Genomic DNA, 19,836 nt, shown 5'->3' on the forward strand with positions numbered 1-19,836 from the left:
TTAAGAATCCACCTGCCAGTGCAGGGGACACGGGTTCAAGCCCTGGTCCGGGAAGATCCCACATGCCGCGGAGCAACTAAGCCCATGCGCCACAGCTACTGTGCTCTAGAGCCCGCGGGCCACAACTACTGAGCCCATGTGCCACAACTATTGAAGCCCACGCACCTAGAGCCCGTGCTCCGCAACAAGAGAAGCCACCGCAATGAGAAGCCCGCGCACAGCAACGAAGAGTAGCCGCCGCTCGCCGCAACTAGAGAAAGCCTGTGCACAGCAACGAAGACCCAACACAGCCAAAAATAAATAAATAATTTTTTAAAAAAAATTTAAAAGAAACAACATCTCCAGTCAATGACCTTCTCACTGTTACTCTCCAGATGTTTCCAGGACACACAGCAGGGATGCCATTTCCCATCCGTAAGGCACCTGGATCAGATCTCCTCTGACATTTATTCTGCCACGTGAACCCTAACTTTATCTAAACCCCCAAAAAAGAAAAAAAAAAGAATTGTTGGAGTTTCCGTTGGAAGTGTAACCCAGGTTGTGTACAATCGTATATTAACTTTGGAGGAACTGGCATCTTCGTGACACTGAGCCAGCCCGTCAGGAACCTCAAGAGCCTGTGCAAAGCCATCACATTTACGGAGATATTTTCTACATGCAGGTGCCATAGGTCTCTTTGTTAAATGTATTCCGATTTTCTACATTTATAATTATCGTAAATGGACCATTGTTCCCATTTATGTTTCTAGCTTGTTATTGATAGTATGAGGCAAATTTTAAAAATTATTTACCTATAAATATTGCACTTAGTCATTCTGCCACATTCCATCATTGGTTCTGGTTGGTTTTCACTGGAGTGTCATGAGTTTTTTAGGTATATGATCATGTCACCGGCAAAAGAGGTGGGTGCGGAGAGAGAATTTGATATCTCCTTTTATAGTATAATACCCCTTAATTTTTCTCCTTATGAAATTCAGTAGACCCTCCAAAACAATTTTTTAAAGGTAATAATGAAGTTCCTAAACTTTCTCTTTTTCTTCTTTAAAATTAAAGGTATAACTTTTCCTCCAGAAACAGTTTTAGCCGTGGATCCCAGCTTAGCCGTGGATCCCAGTTTAGCCGTGGATCCCAGTTTAAAACAGTTTTAGCCGTGGATCCCAGTTTAGCCGTGGATCCCAGTTTAGCCACATGGATCCCAGTTTAGACAGAAAGTGCTTATTTTTCTTTGCTTTCTAGAGTTTTTACAATTTCAGTTTTATTTCCCCTTCAACTTAAGGGTTAATCAGGGACATGTTTCTAAAACTCAAACTTGTAAAGTTATGGGTTTGGTCATCTTTTCATTACTTGGATCTGGCCGGGTGACAACCGGGGAAGACGGCCGGGTGACGACTGGGGGAGACGGCCGGGTGACGACTGGGGGAGACGGCCTGTATCACACGTCTCATTGCTCGTTTGTTAGGGCTTTAGATCAGTTTGGATGTGATGTGATTGACGCCAGGTGAGCACTGCCTGGGTAAAGTGCGTTTCCCTGGGTTCTGACTGTTGCACGGCCCCTTGGCAACCCGCAGCCCCCCACCTGCCCTGGGCCCCAGGCAACCCTGACGTGTTTGCGGTCACCATACACGGATTTGCACTTCTGTTGACATAAGTGAAGTCATAGAATTTGTGCCTGGCTTTCTTCACTCAGCGTAAAGGTTTTGAGATTCCTCCACACTGCCGAGAGCATCAGTGCCCTCGGGTGGACGGACCAGCCTTCGTGTGTCCGTTCACCTCCTGACGGGCGTTGAGGGGCCTCTCTTTTGGGGCTGTTACAGATTGGGCTGCACATGCCGTTCCCACTGCGTCTCCATTTCTCTGGGTAGGTGCCGAGGAGTGGGATTGCGGTGGAGGTGCACGTTTAATTATAGGAAACTGTCCAACTGCCGTCCCAAGCGGCTACATCCCCCCCGTCCTGCCGGCCATGGGCGAGGGTCCTGGGTCCCCCCGCCAGCTTCCGAGCACATGCTTGGTCTTTCTCATCGTAGACAGTCATGTGGGCGCCTGGTGGTCCCGCTTTGTGAGTTCAGTTTGCACCCTAACGACCGAGCGTGTTGATCAGCTCTTTGTAAGAGCAGGCACATCTTTTCAGGTTCTTACTTGCCACCTGTGTCTCTTCTCTGGTAAAATGTCTATTCAGAGCTTCTGTTTTTAAAATCAGGTGGTTTGTGTTCTTGTCCTTGAGTTCATTATGTATTCTGGATATAAGAGTTTATCAAACGTATGGTCTTCAAATATATTCTCACAGTCTTGCCTTTTCTTTTTCTTTTTTTTTTTAACAGTGTCCTTTGAAGAACAAAAGTTTTTTGTCGATGAAGTCCAATGTATCAGTTTTTCTTTTAAGGCTCATGCTTTTTGTCACCTGTGTAAGGAATCTTTGCCTAGGTCAAGGTCACCAAGATTTTCTTTTATGCTTTCTTCTAGAAGTTTTATAATGTTAGCTTTTCCATTAGGTCTGTTACTGAGCTTTGTATAAGGTGTGAAGTTAGGGAAGACATTTATGAGTTTATTTGTGCGTTTGCGTAGGAATATCTCATTGTTTTAGTACCGCTTGTGAAAAGGCTATCCTTTCTTCACTGAATAATCTTTGCAACCTTGTCAAAAACTCACTTGACCATATATGGGTGGGTCTATTTCTGGACTGTCTATTCCATTCCATGGGTCCACATGTCAATTCTCCTGTCAGTACCATACTGTCTGGATTATAGTAGACCTTGGAAGCAAGCAGGGTAAGTCCTCTAAAGTTGTTCTCCTTTTGCAAAATTGTTTTGTCTATTCTAGGCCTTTTGCCATTTCCATATAAACTTTAGAATGAGCTGGTAAATTTGTTCAAAAAAGCCTATTTGCATTTTGTTTGGGATTGCACTGAATCCAGTGTTCGGGAAAACTGATCTCATAGCAGTGCTGAGCCCGTGAACATGGTGTATCTCTCTATTCGTTTAGGTCGTTTCAGATTTCTCTCAACAATTCTATAGTCTTAGGTAAAACAGACTTGCACATCTATTAACAATATAGTCATAGATTTTTATGTTTTTGTCAGCATTGCTAATGGAATTGTTTTTATTTTTTATTACTTTTCTTTTTAATAAATTTATTTATTTACTTATTTTTGGCTGCATTGGGTCTTCGCTGCTGTGTGCGGGCCTCCTCTAGTTGTGGTGAGCAGGGCCTGCTTTATTTTGGGGTCATATTCAGACCGGTAATCAATAAAAATTTGTGGCGTTATGTGAGTGTCTAGTTTCATGCTTCTCACAAGGAGCTCAGTCACCCCAGGGAAATATGGCTCTCTTCTCCAGGGTTCTGAGGCCCCTCCTGTCACTGGCCACATGTCCGAGCCCCGTGTCTGTGTGTCTGTGGGTCTACAGGCAGTCTGTCCACTCGGTCACTCTGCCTCCCTCCCCTGCAGAACTGCATGCTATGTCCCACGCATGGCGGCCCCTCCTGGTAGGAGGCTCACCTCCTCTGCTTCTCCCTGCGGTGTCTCCTGACCAGGGGCCTTTGCATTTCTTTATGCAACACTCTTCACTTGCCAATTGTCACAGAATTTCCTGTCTAGCTCTTTTTTTTTTTTTTTTTTTTTTTAATTTATTTTTGGCTGTGTTGGGTCTTCGTTTCTGTGCAAGGGCCTTCTCCAGTTGTGGCAAGCGGGGGCCACTCTTCATCGTGGTGCGCGGGCCTCTCACTGTTGCGGCCCTCTTGTTGCGGAGCACAGGCTCCAGACGCGGAGGCTCAGTAGTTGTGGCTCACGGGCCTAGTTGCTCCGCGGCATGTGGGATCCTCCCAGACCAGGGCTCGAACCCGTGTCCCCTGCATTGGCAGGCAGATTCTCAACCACTGCGCCACCAGGGAAGCCCCCCTTTCTAGCTCTTGAGAGTCTGAGTGCGATTGCACAGATCTGTGACTCGGTTTGTGGAGAACAGACATTACATTACGGAGTCTCCCCATCCATAAGCGTGACAATTATCTTTCTTCATTTAGGTGTTTTTTAGTTTTTCGTTAAATTTCATAATTTTTCCCATAGTTTTATTTCAAGTTTAAAAAGTATTTTTCTCTTTTAAAAAATTGACTTTAGTCTAAATGCAACATGGTACCCTGGATTGGATCCTGGAACAGAAGAAGGACATTAGTGGAAAAAGTGGTGGCATCTGAATACAGCCTGTGGTTTGGCTGATGGCACAGTGTAGGTTATTTTCGCTTTGATGAACGTACCAGGGTCAACACGGGGTGATGCTGGCCACTGGCGTTCAGGAGCCCTTGGACTACCTGCGTGACTCTTCTGTAAACCTAAAATTATTTCAAAATGAAGTTTTAGGGATCAGCTTTAATTTACGTACTGTTTAAATAGACATCGTTTCCATCAGGCATGAGGTAGCGTAATTGGACGCAGCCAAGGTGGTGAATGCTGAGAAGGGTTTTGACCACAGGGGCCACCAGTGCACACAAGGAGTCCCAGGAAAACCTGTCTAGAAAGACCCTGGGTTGGGAGCAAGTAGGAGGAGGTTCAGGAATTCAGCGCAAGGAAGAACGGCAGGTGCGAAGGCCCTGAGGTAGGAACATCGCAGCCCCTCACTCCACGTCGCCCCCCCGCTCCCCCCTGCAGGCCTGCAGAGAAGTCTTAGCATCTTCATCTCCTACAGAGTCGGGGTGGGTGTTACGTCAGGGAGGGCGGAGAACCTGGGGGCCGTGGACTGAGGGACGGCGCAGAGCTGCGGCAGGCGGAGGCCAGGGCAGGCCCGGGCCAGCTCCTGTCCACCATCCACAGGCCGGTGTGTGGGCAGACCCCGTCTCCTCCTGTGCGGGCACCCCGCAAACGCTATTCTAGAAAGTTCTCCCTAGCTGTTGGGTTTCTGCGTAACCTGCACCCAAGTGTGGGACCTGCTCCAGGGTTAGAGAGGTGCCGCCACCTCACCCCGCGCTGAGGTCGTCCCCGGGGCTTTGACTGTCAAGGAGGGCTGGGACCCGCCGCCCCTGCCCCGGCGCCCCCCTCCCCACTAGTCACCGGCAAGGTGAGGCTCCGAGAAGAGCTAGGGCAGGGGTGGGGTCGGCCCCTGTGCCCACACCTCTACGTGGCCGGCACGGCCGGCTGCTGGACCCCCGCCTGGGATTCGGGAGGCTTGGGCTGCGGCTCTCGCTCCAGCCTTGGGCACCGTGTGGGGACGGTGCGGGGGCCGCGTGCGGAGGCGGGGTCGGGCGAAGGGCGGGGGCCACGGGGGAGGGCCCGCAGCGTCGGTGCCGATCTTGGTGCCGGGGGCGTCCACATAGCGGTCGAGTGAGCGTTGGTGCCCCGCCCTGGCCGTGGAGAGACCATCGGCCTCCAGAGTCCCCTCCGCGTGCTGGGGTAGCCCCCCCGGGCCCTCTCTGCCTCCGGGGGGCCAGCCCGGCGCTCCAGTGGGGGCAGGGCCAGACCCCTGGTCTGAGGTGGGGCTCCTGGTGTGCAGAGCTCAGCACACAGCGGGTGCTCAGTAAACGCCTGTTGGACCACTAGGCCCAGAGTCCACACAGCACGTTGGAGGAGCAGGTCTGGGGCCCCAGACCACCCAGGCAGGGAGGCCCCTCCAGCCCCCACCCCAGCCTCCACCCACTTTCCCTCTTGGGAGAGAGACGTAGACGAGACTGGTTCGCCCACCTCTGCCTTAAGATGCCAGCACTCTCCAGGGGGCAGCAGGAGCTATCGGTCACTCTCACTTTAGTGTGAACGAGCTTGTTCAAGGGGGGATTTGCGTAGAAGCTGGCCCGCCGGCCAGGGAGGCTGGGAAGGTTGCAGCTGCTCGTGGACTGGGGCTTGTCCCTGCTTGCCTCACTGCCTGCCGGGGACGGTGGCCCCAGAGGTGGGGAGATGCCAGCCCCTCATCCAGGGAGCGATGAGACAGTGTATCAGCAGCCCTGCTCATGACCAGTTTCTTGAGCCACTGGCTTGAAATCTCCTTTGCAGAATTCTGCAGATGTGGGTGGAAACTGACGCGAGGCTCTTGGCTTTCTGTTAGCGTCTGTATCTGTGCCATCGGCCGAGCCCCGTCCAGGCGGGCTCCCCGTCCCTGCAGTGACTGTGGCGGCAGCTACCCTGTGACCCTGCGGTAGTTTAGTTTCAGCAGCTAGGAAGGCCCACGTGGCGCAGGCGTGGCCCGGCCCGACGAGGCCTAGTTTTCAGCCCAGAGCGCTCAGCCAGAAGTTGCCCCCTTCCCACCAAATGGTTCCCTCTGCCCACACGGGGCAGGGGTGTCACTCCCGAGGAACCGGCAGATGCATCATTGGTGCAGGTGTCTGCAGGGCAGGGAGTCTCTCCAGGTTCCGTGCTGCACGGACCTGTGCAGCCTCAGAACAGAACAGGAGTCCCTGGAGCGCTGAGGACAGCGCAGTGGAGACTCCGAGAGAAGCGGGCAGGACAGAGCCGGGCCTCGAAGCCAGGGCGGGGAAGGGGGCACCCCTGGATATGGGCGTAGAGGGGGGGTGGTGTCAGCAGACACACACCCACCTCGCGGCTTGTTCCCGAGGCGCGGACTCAGCTAGCCTTGGGCCGCGCTTGGGAGGGACCATCACGGGATGAGAGGGCAGAGGCAGGACCTGCAGAGACCGGTGGCTGGAGAGGCGGGGGACAGGACGGCGGTCACAGGGCAGCAACCTGGCCCGGGGTCCACTCAGGAGCGTGGCTGGTTCCCAGGGGGAGTGCAGGGGTGACGGGGCGCTGGCCTCACGCCTGTAGGCCGTGTGTGGGTAAGTGCGGGGCGCTTCTGGGGGACTGGCCGCAGGGGCTGAGGTCGGCTGACCCGCAGCGCTAACCCCTGCGCTCCCCTCCCCATGACGCCCGTGCATCCGGGTGCAGTGGGGCTGGGGCCACCGCGGGCCAGGACCACGCTCTGAGACAGTAATTACGCATCTCTGTCCCGGGGGCCGAGCCAGAGAGGGCATCCGAGGAGGTGTTTGTTGTCGCCTGTGAGTCAGGAGCTCACGAGGAAAGTGGAGCTGGCGAGGCAGAGAAATTATGGCCTTGGTGCTGCCACGTGCAGCCGCCAGCAGTTCTGGGCCAAGGCCGGCCCCCAGCCCTGCACAGTGACCGAGAGCCCGCCAGACGCCTGTCGCCTGTCTCCGGCGCCTCAGCCCACACAGCCGTGCACTCAGCCACGCTGCCACGCTGGGGAGGCTGAGCCTCTGCTGCACTCGGGCCTGGAGAAGACGCGCGTGCGCGCGCGCACACACACACGCACACGCACAGCTGCCCTCAGACACCGGCAGACACACACGCTCCACCCCAGGAGCTCACGCACACGCAGCCGCGGCCCAGAGGCCCGAGGCCGCCGCCCTGCTGGACGGGAGCGGGGCAGGGAGAGGGCGGGCCCGGCCTGACTGCCGCCTCCCTGTGCCCAGGGGCCACCAAGGACATGGGCAAGATGCTCGGGGGCGACGAGGAGAAGGACCCTGACGCCGCCAAGAAGGAGGAGGAGCGGCAGGAGGCGCTGCGGCAGGAGGAGGAGGAGCGCAAGGCCAAGTACGCCAAGATGGAGGCCGAGCGCGAGGTCATGCGCCAGGGCATCCGCGACAAGGTGCGCGCGCGGGGCGGGGGCGCGGTGCTGCCGCCGGGGGCCCCCTCGCCCCCCCGCCCCCCTCCTCTGCAGCTCTAGAGCAGACCCTGGGGTGGTCCGGCGGGAGGGGCACAGGCCGCCGGGGTCACCGCACCCCAGGGTGCACGCCTGCCACACGGGCTCACCGGGACGGGGCTCACTCTGCGCGGCCCCGAGTCCTTCCTGGGCCTGACGGCAGGGACCCGCTCCCATGCTCCCGGGCTCCTCACACGGGGTCAACACTAGCCCAGCTCTTCCTGTTGCCGACCCCGGGGCTGCCCCAGAGGACCCGGCGGGGGTCCGCCCGGAGGTGGGGGCAGCGCAGCGCAGTCAGGGGCTGGCCCACAGGCAGGCCCTGGGTGGGTGGGTCGTCATGGTTGGGGGAGGCACCTCACCACCCCTGGGTGGGCCTCAAGCAGGGTGTTGGGGGAGCGGACCTGCGATCTGTGAGGTCTGGTTGGGGGCTGGCTGCAAGCTGGAGGCCACGACCTTTTCCAGAACCATCTGGGCGACCTTCCCCTGTGCGTGAGGGCAGTGAGAGCATCGTTCCAGGTGCGGAAACCGAGGCCCAGAGCAGGGGCGGGCGTATGAGGCTGAGTCGGCAGCTAGGCCACAGGTGGGCTGTGCCCCAGGGGCATGCCCACCGCCCAGCCTCAGTTGCCCATCCAGCGCCTGAGTCAGAAGGGCTGGAGAGGCCGGGAGAGGGCAAGTGTGGGGCAGCAGCTCTGGCCTTGTCCGGAGTGGGCTGGGCTGGGCGCCAGGTGGAGGACAGGAGCCCTCCCTAGGAGACCAGGGCGTCCCTGAGCCACGTGGCCTCCCAAGGTCCACACCATCTCGGGGCTCGCCCGCCACCCTTGGCCCCGCACAGGCCAGGCCCCTCCGTCGAAGGTGCTCGATTCCAGTCACTGGGTCCTGGGGCCCAGGTGGGGAACTCAGTTTGGGGGATGCTACTTCGCTTGCTTCTGTCCTGGCCCCTCACCCCGACACCCCCGTCTCTGGGCCCGAGGGAAGCGCTCCCAGACATTGGGCATGAAATCTGTGGGTAGGGGGCCAGGTGGGGGCGGTGGGGGCCTCCTGAGGGCATCTCCACAGTCCCCAGCCCTAGGGGGACCAGCCAAGGTGCCCGGGCTTCGGGGCGGGACGGCTCGGACCGCAGAACCCTCCCACCTACTTGGTGTCTCAGCACCTCAGCCTGACGCAGAAGCTGAGGTGGGGGCACAGGCGGGGCGCCTGCAGGTCTCTGAGCCCACAAGGGGTCCCCCACATTGATGGGGGCATGGGGGCCACTCACCCTGATGTTCCCCCCACTGGTCACTGGACACCTTTCCTGGGACCTGCAGAAAGTTCGAGTTGATTTTGCTGGGATGGCAGCTCGTGAGCCCCCCACCCCCAGGACCAGCCCTGCTGCCGTCCTGAGTTGAGGACTCAAAGATTTTTGAGCTGTTTGCGGAAGAGCCAGGAAGTGCGCACCATGGATCAGACAGCAGAGACGGCCAGACCCCACTCAGGCTGTGCTGGGGGACATCAGCGTAGCCATCGGGAAATGGAGGACAGGGCTGGGGGGAGTCAGAGGATAGAGAGACAGAGACAGAGATACAGACAGAAACAGAGGGACAGAGAGACAGAGACAGAGTGAGAGCCGCCCAGGCAGAGTATCTTCTGAGAGGGGAGTAATGGGGGGTAGCCCCGAGAGTGGGACAGAGACCGAGAGATGGGGGGGAAGGATGGGGAGGTCCATCTGTCCACTGTCCATCTGTGTTCAGCCAGCCTGCCAGCCATGGCTTGGCCCCAGGTGGACACCTAGTGGGGAATCCTGGGGGGTGAACTTATTCGTCCCAGCCCTCAAGCCCCCAAAACAGGTCACAGTGTGTGGCCAGGTCGGAGCCCCCTGGGGGTGTGGCGCTGTGGGCACGGCTTCCCCAGCCTCCCCCCTTGTGAGCCAGCTGCCTGGTGAGCCCCTGCCCCAAGCCTCGGGAACTGTCCAGGGGCTCAGGTATGCATGTAGGTTGGGGCCACGGCTCAGCCAGGGTGTGGGTGGGGCAGGTGCTGACAGTGTGGGTTTCTGTGCATAACACACTCCGCTCGTTTTGCCTTTAATAGGAAAGGCCCTTCTGTCCCTCCTCTCTCCACACCCGCCACTGGTCCCCATTTCTCCCAGGGCCCCAGCCCTACGTGTGCGGTGACCTCTCCCCACCCCCAACGGGGCTCCCACTGCCCCAGGGCCTTTGCATGGCTGACTGCTCCTCTCTGGAGCTCCCTGAGGCTCCTCCCCGCCCCCCCTTGCCTGTTTCATTTTGCTTTGCACCTGCCTTCGCCTGATGCGCTCATGCTTTTTACGTGTGAGCTGTTCGTTGTCCTGCCCTCACGGGGAGGACGGGAGCTTTGCCGGCCTGCACCTGCGCTTGGATGCTGAGCTAGCAGTGTGTGAGTGTGTGTGAATGAATGAGTGTGTGAGTGTGTGAGTGAATGAGTGTGTGAGTGAGTGTGTGAATGAGTGTGTGAGTGTGTGAGTGAGTGTGTGAGTGTGTGTGTGAGTGTGTGAATAGGCATCAGCTCCAGGGTCCTCTTCGTCCTCTGGGACATCTAGTGGGACTTAAAGGTCACAGAGTGAGTCCCAGTGGAAGTGGGGATGTGCCCCACCCTGAGGGCAGCTGAGGTCCTGCGGCTCCATGTGAGGCCAGGGGGCAGGATGACCCTCACCCACCCCCACCCCCCAGCCAGGGACGGGCGATGGATCATGTGCTCCCCTGTGCTCAGGACCCCAGCTTCCGGGGTGGCCACACGGAAGGCTGCACCCCTTGACAGAGCCCCAGGGCCCTCCAGCCTGTGCCCCGTGGGTCCCCTGGGCAGGGGTTCTGCTTCCCCAGACGACCACCCCGCCATCTGGGGCCCGCGTTGGGCGGGTGAGTGCCTTCGCTTCTGAACCGCCTGCAAGGGCCCCAGGCTGCTCTCATAACCCCCGCCAACCCCCAGACCCGCCGTGGCTCCACCAGCCGCAGCGGCAGGCCTCATCCCACCGTGCCCAGGCCTGCTTCCTGCGCACATCCGGGGTCTGATCTGGGCCGCCCAGGGGCCGGGGTGGTGTCCGCCGAGTCCAGTGGCCAGGGCAGGGGTCAGAGCTAGCCCCCGCCCCACGCACCGGCTGGGCCCAGGTTTCCTCACCGGCCCTGCCAGAGCAGCTCTCCTGCCGTCGGGGGTTTAGGCGGGACTAGTGCACCAGGGCCCGTTCCTGGAGGGCGTCCTGCAGGGACGGTGTGGGGTGTGTTGGGGAGCACACAGACGCCTGCTGGGGCCCCCTGACCACCACAGAGCTGAGTCCGCTGGGTGGGGGCCTTTCCTGGGTGACTGCAGAGCTAACCAAGGCGGTGGCCACTGGGCCAGGCCTGGGAGTGTGCAGGGAAGAGGGCGATGGTGAGCTGCCCCCACTCGTGGGTCAGAGGCAGCTCAGGACAGGCCTGCCACATTCTGGACGCTGGAGCCCCAGGTGCCCCCTGGCGATGCAGGGTGCAGGCCAGAGCACACCCCTAGCCCTGGCTGTCCTGACTCTGAGGGGAGCTCAGCGCCTGGCGCCCCTGCCCACCGACCCCTCCCCCTCGCCCTGCCCCCGCGAAGTCCGCCGGACACCCATGTCCTCAGAGCCCTTCTCCACCCGGCGTGCTTAGGCAGCCCCCTGCTGCCCTCCTGCTCCCCACAGGTGGGAACCCTGGCCTTCAGGTGTGGCTCCCCCAGTGGCCCTCGCTGGCCCCGGGGCTCCTGGTGCCGTGTCTCCCCACCCACCCCCAGACCTCAAGGCTGGTCAGAGAAGAGGGTGCAGAGCTGCATGGCACGGGATCCCATCGAGCTGCGCCGTACAGGGCCCCATCGGGTCGGGGCGGGGGCTCCATCAGATGGGGGCCGGGGGGCCGGGCCGGGGTCACGCGTCGTCTGGGCGCCGGGCTCCCCAGGCGACCTCGTCTGCATTCGGGACTTATCATCTCACGCGCCGGCAGGCGCAGCGCTGCGCGGGTCCAGGTTGGAGGGGAGGCTGGCCCACCTGCGTCATTTGCATACGCTCTTCCTGATTTGCATACCCACCTTCTGGTTTGCGCACGCACTGCCAGGTTTGGTGCTTCCAGCTGACCACGTTCCGCAGCCTCGAGCCACAACCACCCTCAAGCCAGCGCCGAGCTGGTGGGTCCGAGTCGGTCCGGCCCCCACATCCCAGGTTTGTGCTGAGAGTAACAGGTGTGGGCACATACGGATTCCCACCAGTAAGGAGTACCGCATTGCCCAGGGTGCCGGCCGCCCTGGGCTCCCTCCCGGCCACAGGGTGTGCGGTGGGGCCCTGCCGTCTCAGTGGTTGGGGAGGATGGGGGGTGTCCAAACCGGCTCTCAGCCAGACCACATCAGAGCCAGGCTCTGGCGGCACCCCAGAGAGTAAGGTGGCCCTCAGGTGTGCCCAGAGTGGCGTTAGCCTCGGAATGAGCCTCTGGAGCAGCTGGGTTGGGGCCTGGAGTCTCCTTCCTGGACCCTAGAGGGGAGGCCGCTCTGCTCGACCACATACCGCATGTTCCCGCTCTTACGTGTGTGCCACTGTCACCTGTCCGTTCCGCCAGCACCGTGTGTTCCCGAGCATGTGCACCTTTGCTGTGAGTGTGTGTGGGCTTCGGCCACCACAGCCCCCCGTGGTGAGGAGGTCGCAGCAGGTGTGGTGACCCAGGGGAGGGCTGTGCTCCTAGGGCCAGTCCACCCGAGTGGCTGCAGTCTGGTCGGCTTGTCGCACTGTCCGCCCTGAGCTGACCTGACGGTGCTCAGAGGGGAGGCCCTCTGGGTAGCGTGCCGCTGCTCAGAATATATTCTGGTGCCCTATGCCCCCCACCCCGCATGGAGACCCTCTCCCCGCTCCTGGCTCTTGTTCACGGTGCACAGGGGCCTTCAGGCTGTCTGGAGCCCCTGCTGAAGGAGGGTAGACAGACCTGTCATCCCTGCCTCCTCTGGCTGAGGGGACCCAGGCTGCGCTCTGGTCACCGGTGGGCCGAGAGCATGGCCTCCCTCTTCAGACTCTGCTGAACGTGGGGCTTGCCTCCGCCATGCCTGAAACCATCCGCAGCCTCGCGGGAGGTGGGTGCAGAGGTTTCCCTCAGTAAGCTGGGGAGTGGGACACAGCCAGCCCCCACCCCCCCAACCTGGAAACAGAGGGAAGGGTCTTCTTGGAGGGCCAGGGTGCCCTTCCCCCCACACACACCCACACACCCTCCACAAGCACCAGAAGCAGAGCCCACCGCTTCTTCCAGGAGGGGCTGGTGAGGAGAGATGGCCGGGCATGGGGGATCCTCCCCAGGGCCAGCAGTCCTGCACTGTGTGCTCCCCAGGAGGGTTCTGCAGCCTGTCAGTAACGGATAGTCCACCATCGCTGACACCCACACGTGCTCCCCAGTGCTTCCTCTTTACTTCATCAGTGCTTCTGCTCCCAGACATTCCCTAATGTGTGAGCCAGGACCGCAGGCCTGGCCAAGGGGCACCCCTCTCCCCAGCCTGGGCGGGTCCTGAGCTCTGCCCCCCAGATGGGCGACCTGCCCCCTAATGCACCAGGCCAGCTTGGTCCCACCAGGTTCTCAGCAGCCTTAAGGCAGGAGGCGTTTCCCTGGTCTCATGGCCGCATGGCCGCAGGCGCACGCGCATCAGTGCTCTGTTCATCCGGGAGGGCTGGTGAGGACGCTGATGGGCCTGGCGGAGGGGGGGCTCGTCTCCTAGAAACTTACTTCCTCAGTTCTGGAGGCTAGAAGCCCAAAATCAAGGTGTCAGCAGGGCTGTGCTCCCTCTGAAACCTGAGGGGGAGAATTCTTCTCTCTTCTAGTTTCTGGGGGCTTCCGGCAATGCATGTGTCCTTGGCTTGTGACACGTCGTTCCAAACCCTTTCTCCGTTTTCACCTTCTACTCTGTTCATCCTTTTCTTTCTCTTACAGGGAAACTCTCTTTGGATTTAGGGCCCAGGAAGAGCTCATCTCTATTCTTACCTAATTATATCTGCAAAGACCCTATTTCCAAATAAGCTCACATTCTGAGGTTCCAGGTGACATGAATTTTGGGGGGACACCATTCAATCCACTGATGAAGGGAGATTTGGGAGAGGGCTCAGGGCAGAGACACACGCAGGAAACCAGAATTGGGGGCGCTCCGCAGTGCCCAGGGGTGTTGCTGAGGTCACACCTAGATGGGGTTCCAGGGCATCCACCTGGAAGTGACCGCCGGACACGGAGCATGCAGAGTGACCCTCCAGGGGCTCCAGACAGCCCTCCAGGGACCCTCCAGGGGTCTTGGTGGCATCAGGGGGTACTTGGCCAGGCAGGAGGGTGTGGCCACATGTCGCTGGACCGAGGATCTGGGCTGCGTGGGGCCCGCCACCCACAGAACACCGGCTTCTCCACCGCTGTGGGCAGGCGTTCTGCCCCGGCTCCCTCCGCTCCGGGACCGCAGCCCAAGGCGGGCTGAGGACTGCGCCCACTTCCCCGGAAGGCGGGACCGCGGGGGCGGGGCCAGGGGTGGGCGGGGCCACGGCCTCAGCGCCCCGCCCCCACGGAGAACCGCGACTTTCGTCCTCCCCCTCCCCCGCTCCCTCTCCCGTGGTTCCGCCCTCAGCGGGGTCCCCCGTCCAGGCTCCCGCCGTCGCCCCCGCCCCTCCCGGCAGCCCCCGGGGTGGGGACCGCCCCTGCCGGGGGTCTTGGTGGTCGTCCGCTCCCGCACACGCCTTTCTCAGCCGCAGGTGCTGCCTCCAGAGGCCCCTCGGCCGATCCCGCCAGCGCAGGGTGGGTCTAGCCCGCCCGGGTCCCGAGAGCGCCCCTCCCGGGGCTGGGACCCGGGGCCGGGACCTGCCCGCCTGAGCCCGCCCGCCCTGTCCCCCGCAGTACGGCATCAAGAAGAAGGAGGAACGCGAGGCCGAGGCCCAGGCCGCCATGGAGGCCAGCGCGGAGGGCAGCCTGACGCGGCCCAAGAGGGCCATCCCGCCGGGCTGCGGGGACGAGCCGGAGGCAGAGGAGGAGAGCATCCTGGACACGGTCATCAAGTACCTGCCCGGGCCGCTGCAGGACATCTTCAAGAAGTAACGCCCCTGGAGCTGGACAGGAGCCCGGAGCCCCGCCCCCTCGCCCACCCCCGTCCTGCCCTCCGCGGAGGCGCCTGAAGGGATGTCGGGAGCAGAGTGCAGCCCCCCAACGCCAATATAAGCCATAGCCCTAGGTCTATCCGCCTGCCTGGCCCCCTCAAGCCTGGGGAGCCTCCGCCCGCCTCTCACCCCATCCCCGCACCGCGATCGCCACCGCCTCCGAGGGAGGGGCGCCCGGCCCCCCCACGGCCCCCGCGGTCCGGGCTGCAGGCCCCGGGGACTAGCCCACGGGCTCCTCCGGCAGCGGGTGGATTGGACCTGCCCCAGAGCCTGGGAAGCCCCTTCTCGCTCCTCCCTTCACCGCCCACCCAGCAGGGCCCGTGGCCAGGGACACCAAAAGGGCCGGCCCTGCGTTGGTGGGCGCCTGTCGGGCTCACACTCGGAAGCACAGCCATAGTACGGGGCGCGGTCGTGAGGCCGGGGTGGGGGCTGGGAGGGGCGAGCAGCTGGCGCCTGGGGCTCAACCCCCGGGATCAGCCTGGACCCCAAGCCATACCCCGCACCGACGCCCGGGTTGCTGAATCTGCCGTCCACCGCTCTCCATCTGCGCCCCTTCCCTTCTTCGTCCACCTGTGTCTGTCCTCCGGCCCCCTCCTCGGGAAGGCTTTGCTTCTTAGGACTGCTGTGGCCCGTTCTCCTCTCCACGAAGGGAGAGAAAGCGATAGGCTTAGGGGGACACTCTCAGACCCCCGTCCTTCACACACCCCTGTCGCTCAAGCTCTTCGGCGTCTGTGAGCAGCCCAGCTGAGCCCGGCACACTCCCCTCCCTGGTTGGCACCTCCTGTCCCCTCCGAGGCTGCTCGGGGGACGCCCTGCCCTCACCCTCTGAACACCCACACCTTCACCCAGAACTGGGGAGGAGGCCCAGAGCCCTGTGGGCCGAGCGCTGTGCACCGGCAGGAGGGTGTGGCGCGGAAGGCCGGCCCCACTCCCTGCAGGCCCTCGAGGGGGTCGTCCCAGCCGCAGAGCCCGCCCGGTTGGATGGAAACGACCGCGGACCTCCCAGCTCCCCCGTGGCCTCTGCCCTTGTGTAATTTGCATCACAATATGTCGAATCTCAGGTAAATGAGGTCTTCTGTGTTTGAGGAGTTTTATCTCGACAGAAAGCCCATCACCTCGGTCCCTGGGGTCCTTTCTGTCCACATCTAAAGTTCATCGTGTCCAGTGTTGCGGGCCCGGGGCGCGGCCCTCCCCAGCTCCTTAGAGAAGCCATAACGACTAGACGGCAATACCGACCCCTGGCGCCCACCCCCACCATCCCCCGCCGTCCGCGCTGCGCCCCGACACCTCCCGGTTCCTCGTCTTTTTTAAATGCCTCTTTTCACACTTTAAAAAGCCAGCTCTGAGCAGACAGGGCGTCGTCTCGTAGAAACCCCGCATCCTGTCCCCAGCGCGTGGGGCGCCCAAACAGCCGAGCTTAGTGTAGACCGTGGATGTCCTCTGTCCGTCTGTCCCGGCGCCTGCGCTTCCTCCTGCATGTCGGGGGCAGCTGCGTGTGTTCTCTCTGGATGGAATCACAGCCAATAAACACCACAGCGATTTAATGCGTGTGGCCATTCCCTCCGGAGCCCTGATTTCCCTGGGAGGCGATGGGGGTGGAGGGTGCAGCCGGGGTCATGGCGGGAGGGCCGGGATGCATACCCTTTGGGCCCTGTTGGACGACCCCCACTAGCCCCTGCACCCGGCCAGATGGGAACACCTTCCCCTTCCGCTGCAGGGGCTCCTCGCTGCCCTTTCTCCCTAAGGAAGTCCCGGCCAGAGTCATCTCCCCTTGAAATGCAGCCCGGCCCCTTCCTCAGCGCCCCCTCCCCCCAAGTCTCCCACCTGCAGCACAGGCCCCATCCCTGGCCTTTCCTGCCCCACAGCTCTACCGGGCCCTGGGGCCCAGGTCCCACTGTGCTGGCCACACCTTGGGCCCAGCGGGGAGCTGAGGCTCAGCCCTGGGGTCCTGCCCATCGTTGGTCTGGTGGTGCCATCCCTCCTCCCTGTTTCCTCAGGGAGGCCTCTGTGTCCCACACTTGCCTGTCGAGGCTGAGGCCTAACGAGGTGCCCGTGGGACCTGCTGGCTCTGAAGCCTGGCCCGGGGTACCCCGATCCCACCCCGAGATGCCACGGCCACTTGTGTCCCCAGAAAGACCTTGTTTGACCTCCATTTCTGGGGGCCTCTCTCCAGGAGAGTGGTATCTGTGACCTTCCTCACACTGCTGGCTGAGAACGCACGGGAGCCTTCCGGCAGAACCTGCCCAGTCTCAGCAAACAGAAAGGACACCCTTGTCCCCTTCCCCACCCCCATTCCTCTTCCCCTCCCCACCGAGCTGTGCCCAGAATACTGCCCGGACCCATTGCCCCTTTGCCTCTGCCTCGGAACTTGGACAGAAGCCTGTGTAGCCAATTCTGGCTTTGGGATCTGCGAGCTACCGCCCCCAGCATAGCTCCTCTTAGGAGGGCACCCCAAGCAGGCCCCATCATCAGTCTCCCCCCACCCCCACCCCCAGCCTGGCCTGGACTCATCTCAGTCTTGAGCAATGAGCCAGGTGTGCTGGTGACCTGGATCGCCTTCCCTTGGGACCCCAGCCAGCCCTTCCTCAGTGCCTGGTGGGGCAGACCCCTTGGGTGCCAGGTCCCAGGACTCCAGGGAGAGGCACTCGTTCACTTCAGGCTTGCTGAGCCCCCGTGCTGTGCAGAGCTCTGTTCTAGGCACCGGGGGTAATTGAGGTCCCTTCCTCCCGGGACTGATTGCTCCCGTGGCCAGATGATAAACACATAATAAGTCAGGTGGTGGTTTCTTCCGTGTAGGAAACTGAGCAGGATAAGGGGACAGAGAGGATGGTAGGGTAGCTGTTTCACCCCCGAGGAGGTGACATGCGCAGACAGGCCCCAACGAAGAAAGGAGGGAGCCCCGTGGGCCTCTGGTGGGAGCGCATTCCAGGCAGGGAACAGCAGCGCCAGGGCCCTGAGGCAGGAGCCAGCTGGGCACTTCAGAGTGGCACTGGGGCTCTGCCGACCGTGCCCTTGCCCCTGGGCTGGCTTTAGGACCACACTGCCTCTTCACAGAGTCTCCTTCCTTTCAGAACAGTTAACTCTATTTTGACAAAGCAGAGCCCGCTCTGATACTTGGCCCCCCAGAGACGTCCTGCACTGTACAGGCCCGCAGGTCCTCGCCCTGGTCCCTGTGGGCAGCCAGCCCGGGGCAGCACTCTGCTTGGGTTTGTTGTCTCTCTTCTCAGGCCCCCTGCACTCGCCCAGCTGTACGATCACCAGCCACTTAACCATCAAGGCTGTCAGGACACGTTTTTAAAGCTCTGGCAATAAAGGAGCATCTTGTCTAGTTGTGCTAACCCGCAGCTAGACAGCCCTGCCGTCCGCAATCGCAGGCAGCGGGGCTCGGTGAGCCCTGGGTCTGGGCCACCTGTCCACACGACTGAGAGCCTGCTCCACTCCTGCCTCAGCCGGTTCCCGTCAGGTCCGAAAGGAGGGGGAGCGTCTCGGGTGAAGGGTGGGTCTCTTGGAGCCGGGCTCGCGCTCGGGCCGAGGGGCGGGGCTGAGGGAGTCGAACTGGGGAGCTTGGCTTGGACAGGACTGGGGCGGGGGTGGGAGTCAGGCTGGGGGGCGGGACCTGGGGCGGGATCGGAGACGGGATTGGGGGGGCGGGCTGGGCCAGGACTGGAGGCGGGGTTTGAGGGGGAGCTCAAGCCGGGGGGCTCGGCTGGGGGCGGGATCGGAGGCGGGATGCGGGAAGCCAGGATGAGAGGCCGAGCTGGAGGCGGGACTGGGGATTGGCTCGGGCTGCTGCAATGCCTGCCAGTGTCGGTCAACATCTACGTGGCCCGGAGGATGGAAGGGCCTCAAGGCAGGACCCAGCCCAGTGCCACTAGACCTGGGCGCTGAGTCGAGGCGCCGGGGCCACGCGCGGACCCCTGGCGTCCCCCGCCCCCGCCCTGGACGGCCTGAGCCAATCAGCGCGTGCCGCATCAGGCCGCTGCGATCGGCTCCGAGAGGGTCACGTGGCAGAAGCCTGTTTAATCGGAGCCCGGGAGACGCCAAAGTAGGAGGGGTGGTTCGTGGCAGGTCTGGGACTGTCCTCGGGCTCGATACCCGAGTGTCGTCCCTGTTGCCCCCCCACCCCCCACCCCGCGCGTCCTCCGAGCACTCCCCGGGCCAGGCTGAGCTGCGGCAAAAAGAGGAACGCCCGTGTCCCAGAGGACCGCCAGCTGGGGTGGAGGGCAGCGAGGTCCAGGCGGGGCACTGACCCAGTGCTTAGGAGGCCCAGCGCTGGAGAGGAGACGCGCCCAGCCTGGTGCGCACAGCTTGTCCTGGGACGGACAGCAGAGGGTCTCCACCCTCGCCTGGGGAGCTGAAGCCAGCTCCCGGTGGGGTCATCCCTCCCGCCCACCGGCCCTGCCCCCAGACTGGCCCCCCGAGGTGAGGCGGTGAGGGTGTGAGGCCCGGGTGGTCCCAAGCTGGCTCAGCAGAGGTTTATGTCTGTCTAAGGACAGAGCTGGGGGGACCACACAGTGGTCCCTGCGGCACCGTGGGAGCTGGAGCTGAGGAGGGGGCTCGGGGGTGGAGGAGGCTCCAGCGGCAGTGTTGGCCGTTAGTGGGTCTTCACTCTGCTGCCTGAGGCTTGGGGAAGAACCAGAGTCCTGGGCACCCAGAATCCTGCACTATCACATCGCTTGTCCCTGAGGGTGGGGCCTGGCTGTGCCCCAGGGTCCCCACTCAGGGCCGAGCACCAGCCCCCGGGCCCCAATGGTGCCCAGGGTGACTTTTCTCAGCTCCGAAGATGAGGCATATGGGAGGTGACGTTTAATTTGATTTCTACAAAATAATGTTTCTTGGACCCTTGAGTGAGCGCATTGAGATTTATGCTGCGGAGAGGGCAAAGGACGATGGCGGGAAGGAGAGGAGGGCTCGGCCTGGCTGGGGAAAGGCCTGAGGCTGGGAGGGGACACGGTGAGGCCCCGGCAGAAGCTCCTGGCTGCCGCCCTGCTGCAGCAGGAGACCCAGGGGCTGGGGGGTCCTGCGCACGGCTCCTGCCGTTCCCTGTCCCTGGCTCTCTCCCAAGTGCCCGGTGCAAAGATGGCTTCTTGGAAAGGCGAATGT

At 61.6% G+C, this 19,836-nt stretch overlaps 1 protein-coding gene across 2 annotated transcripts in view; it reads left to right on the forward strand.

The window, feature by feature from the left end:
• CPLX1 (complexin 1) overlaps positions 1-14,719 on the forward strand; it is a 36,312-nt gene extending 21,593 nt beyond the window's left edge. For both annotated transcript variants that reach the window (XM_029234610.1, XM_029234611.1), the window contains exons 3-4: positions 7,399-7,574; positions 14,477-14,719. In XM_029234610.1, coding sequence (XP_029090443.1) covers positions 7,399-7,574; positions 14,477-14,674 — 374 coding nt within the window. In that variant the 3' untranslated portion in view covers positions 14,675-14,719. The remainder of the gene's footprint in view (positions 1-7,398; positions 7,575-14,476) is intronic.
• The last annotated feature ends 5,117 nt before the right edge of the window (positions 14,720-19,836 follow it).

The sequence above is a fragment of the Monodon monoceros genome, unplaced genomic scaffold, assembly GCF_005190385.1.
Source record: "Monodon monoceros isolate NGI ecotype Baffin Bay Population unplaced genomic scaffold, NGI_Narwhal_1 Super_Scaffold_20, whole genome shotgun sequence".
Classification (NCBI taxonomy): Eukaryota; Metazoa; Chordata; class Mammalia; order Artiodactyla; family Monodontidae; genus Monodon; species Monodon monoceros.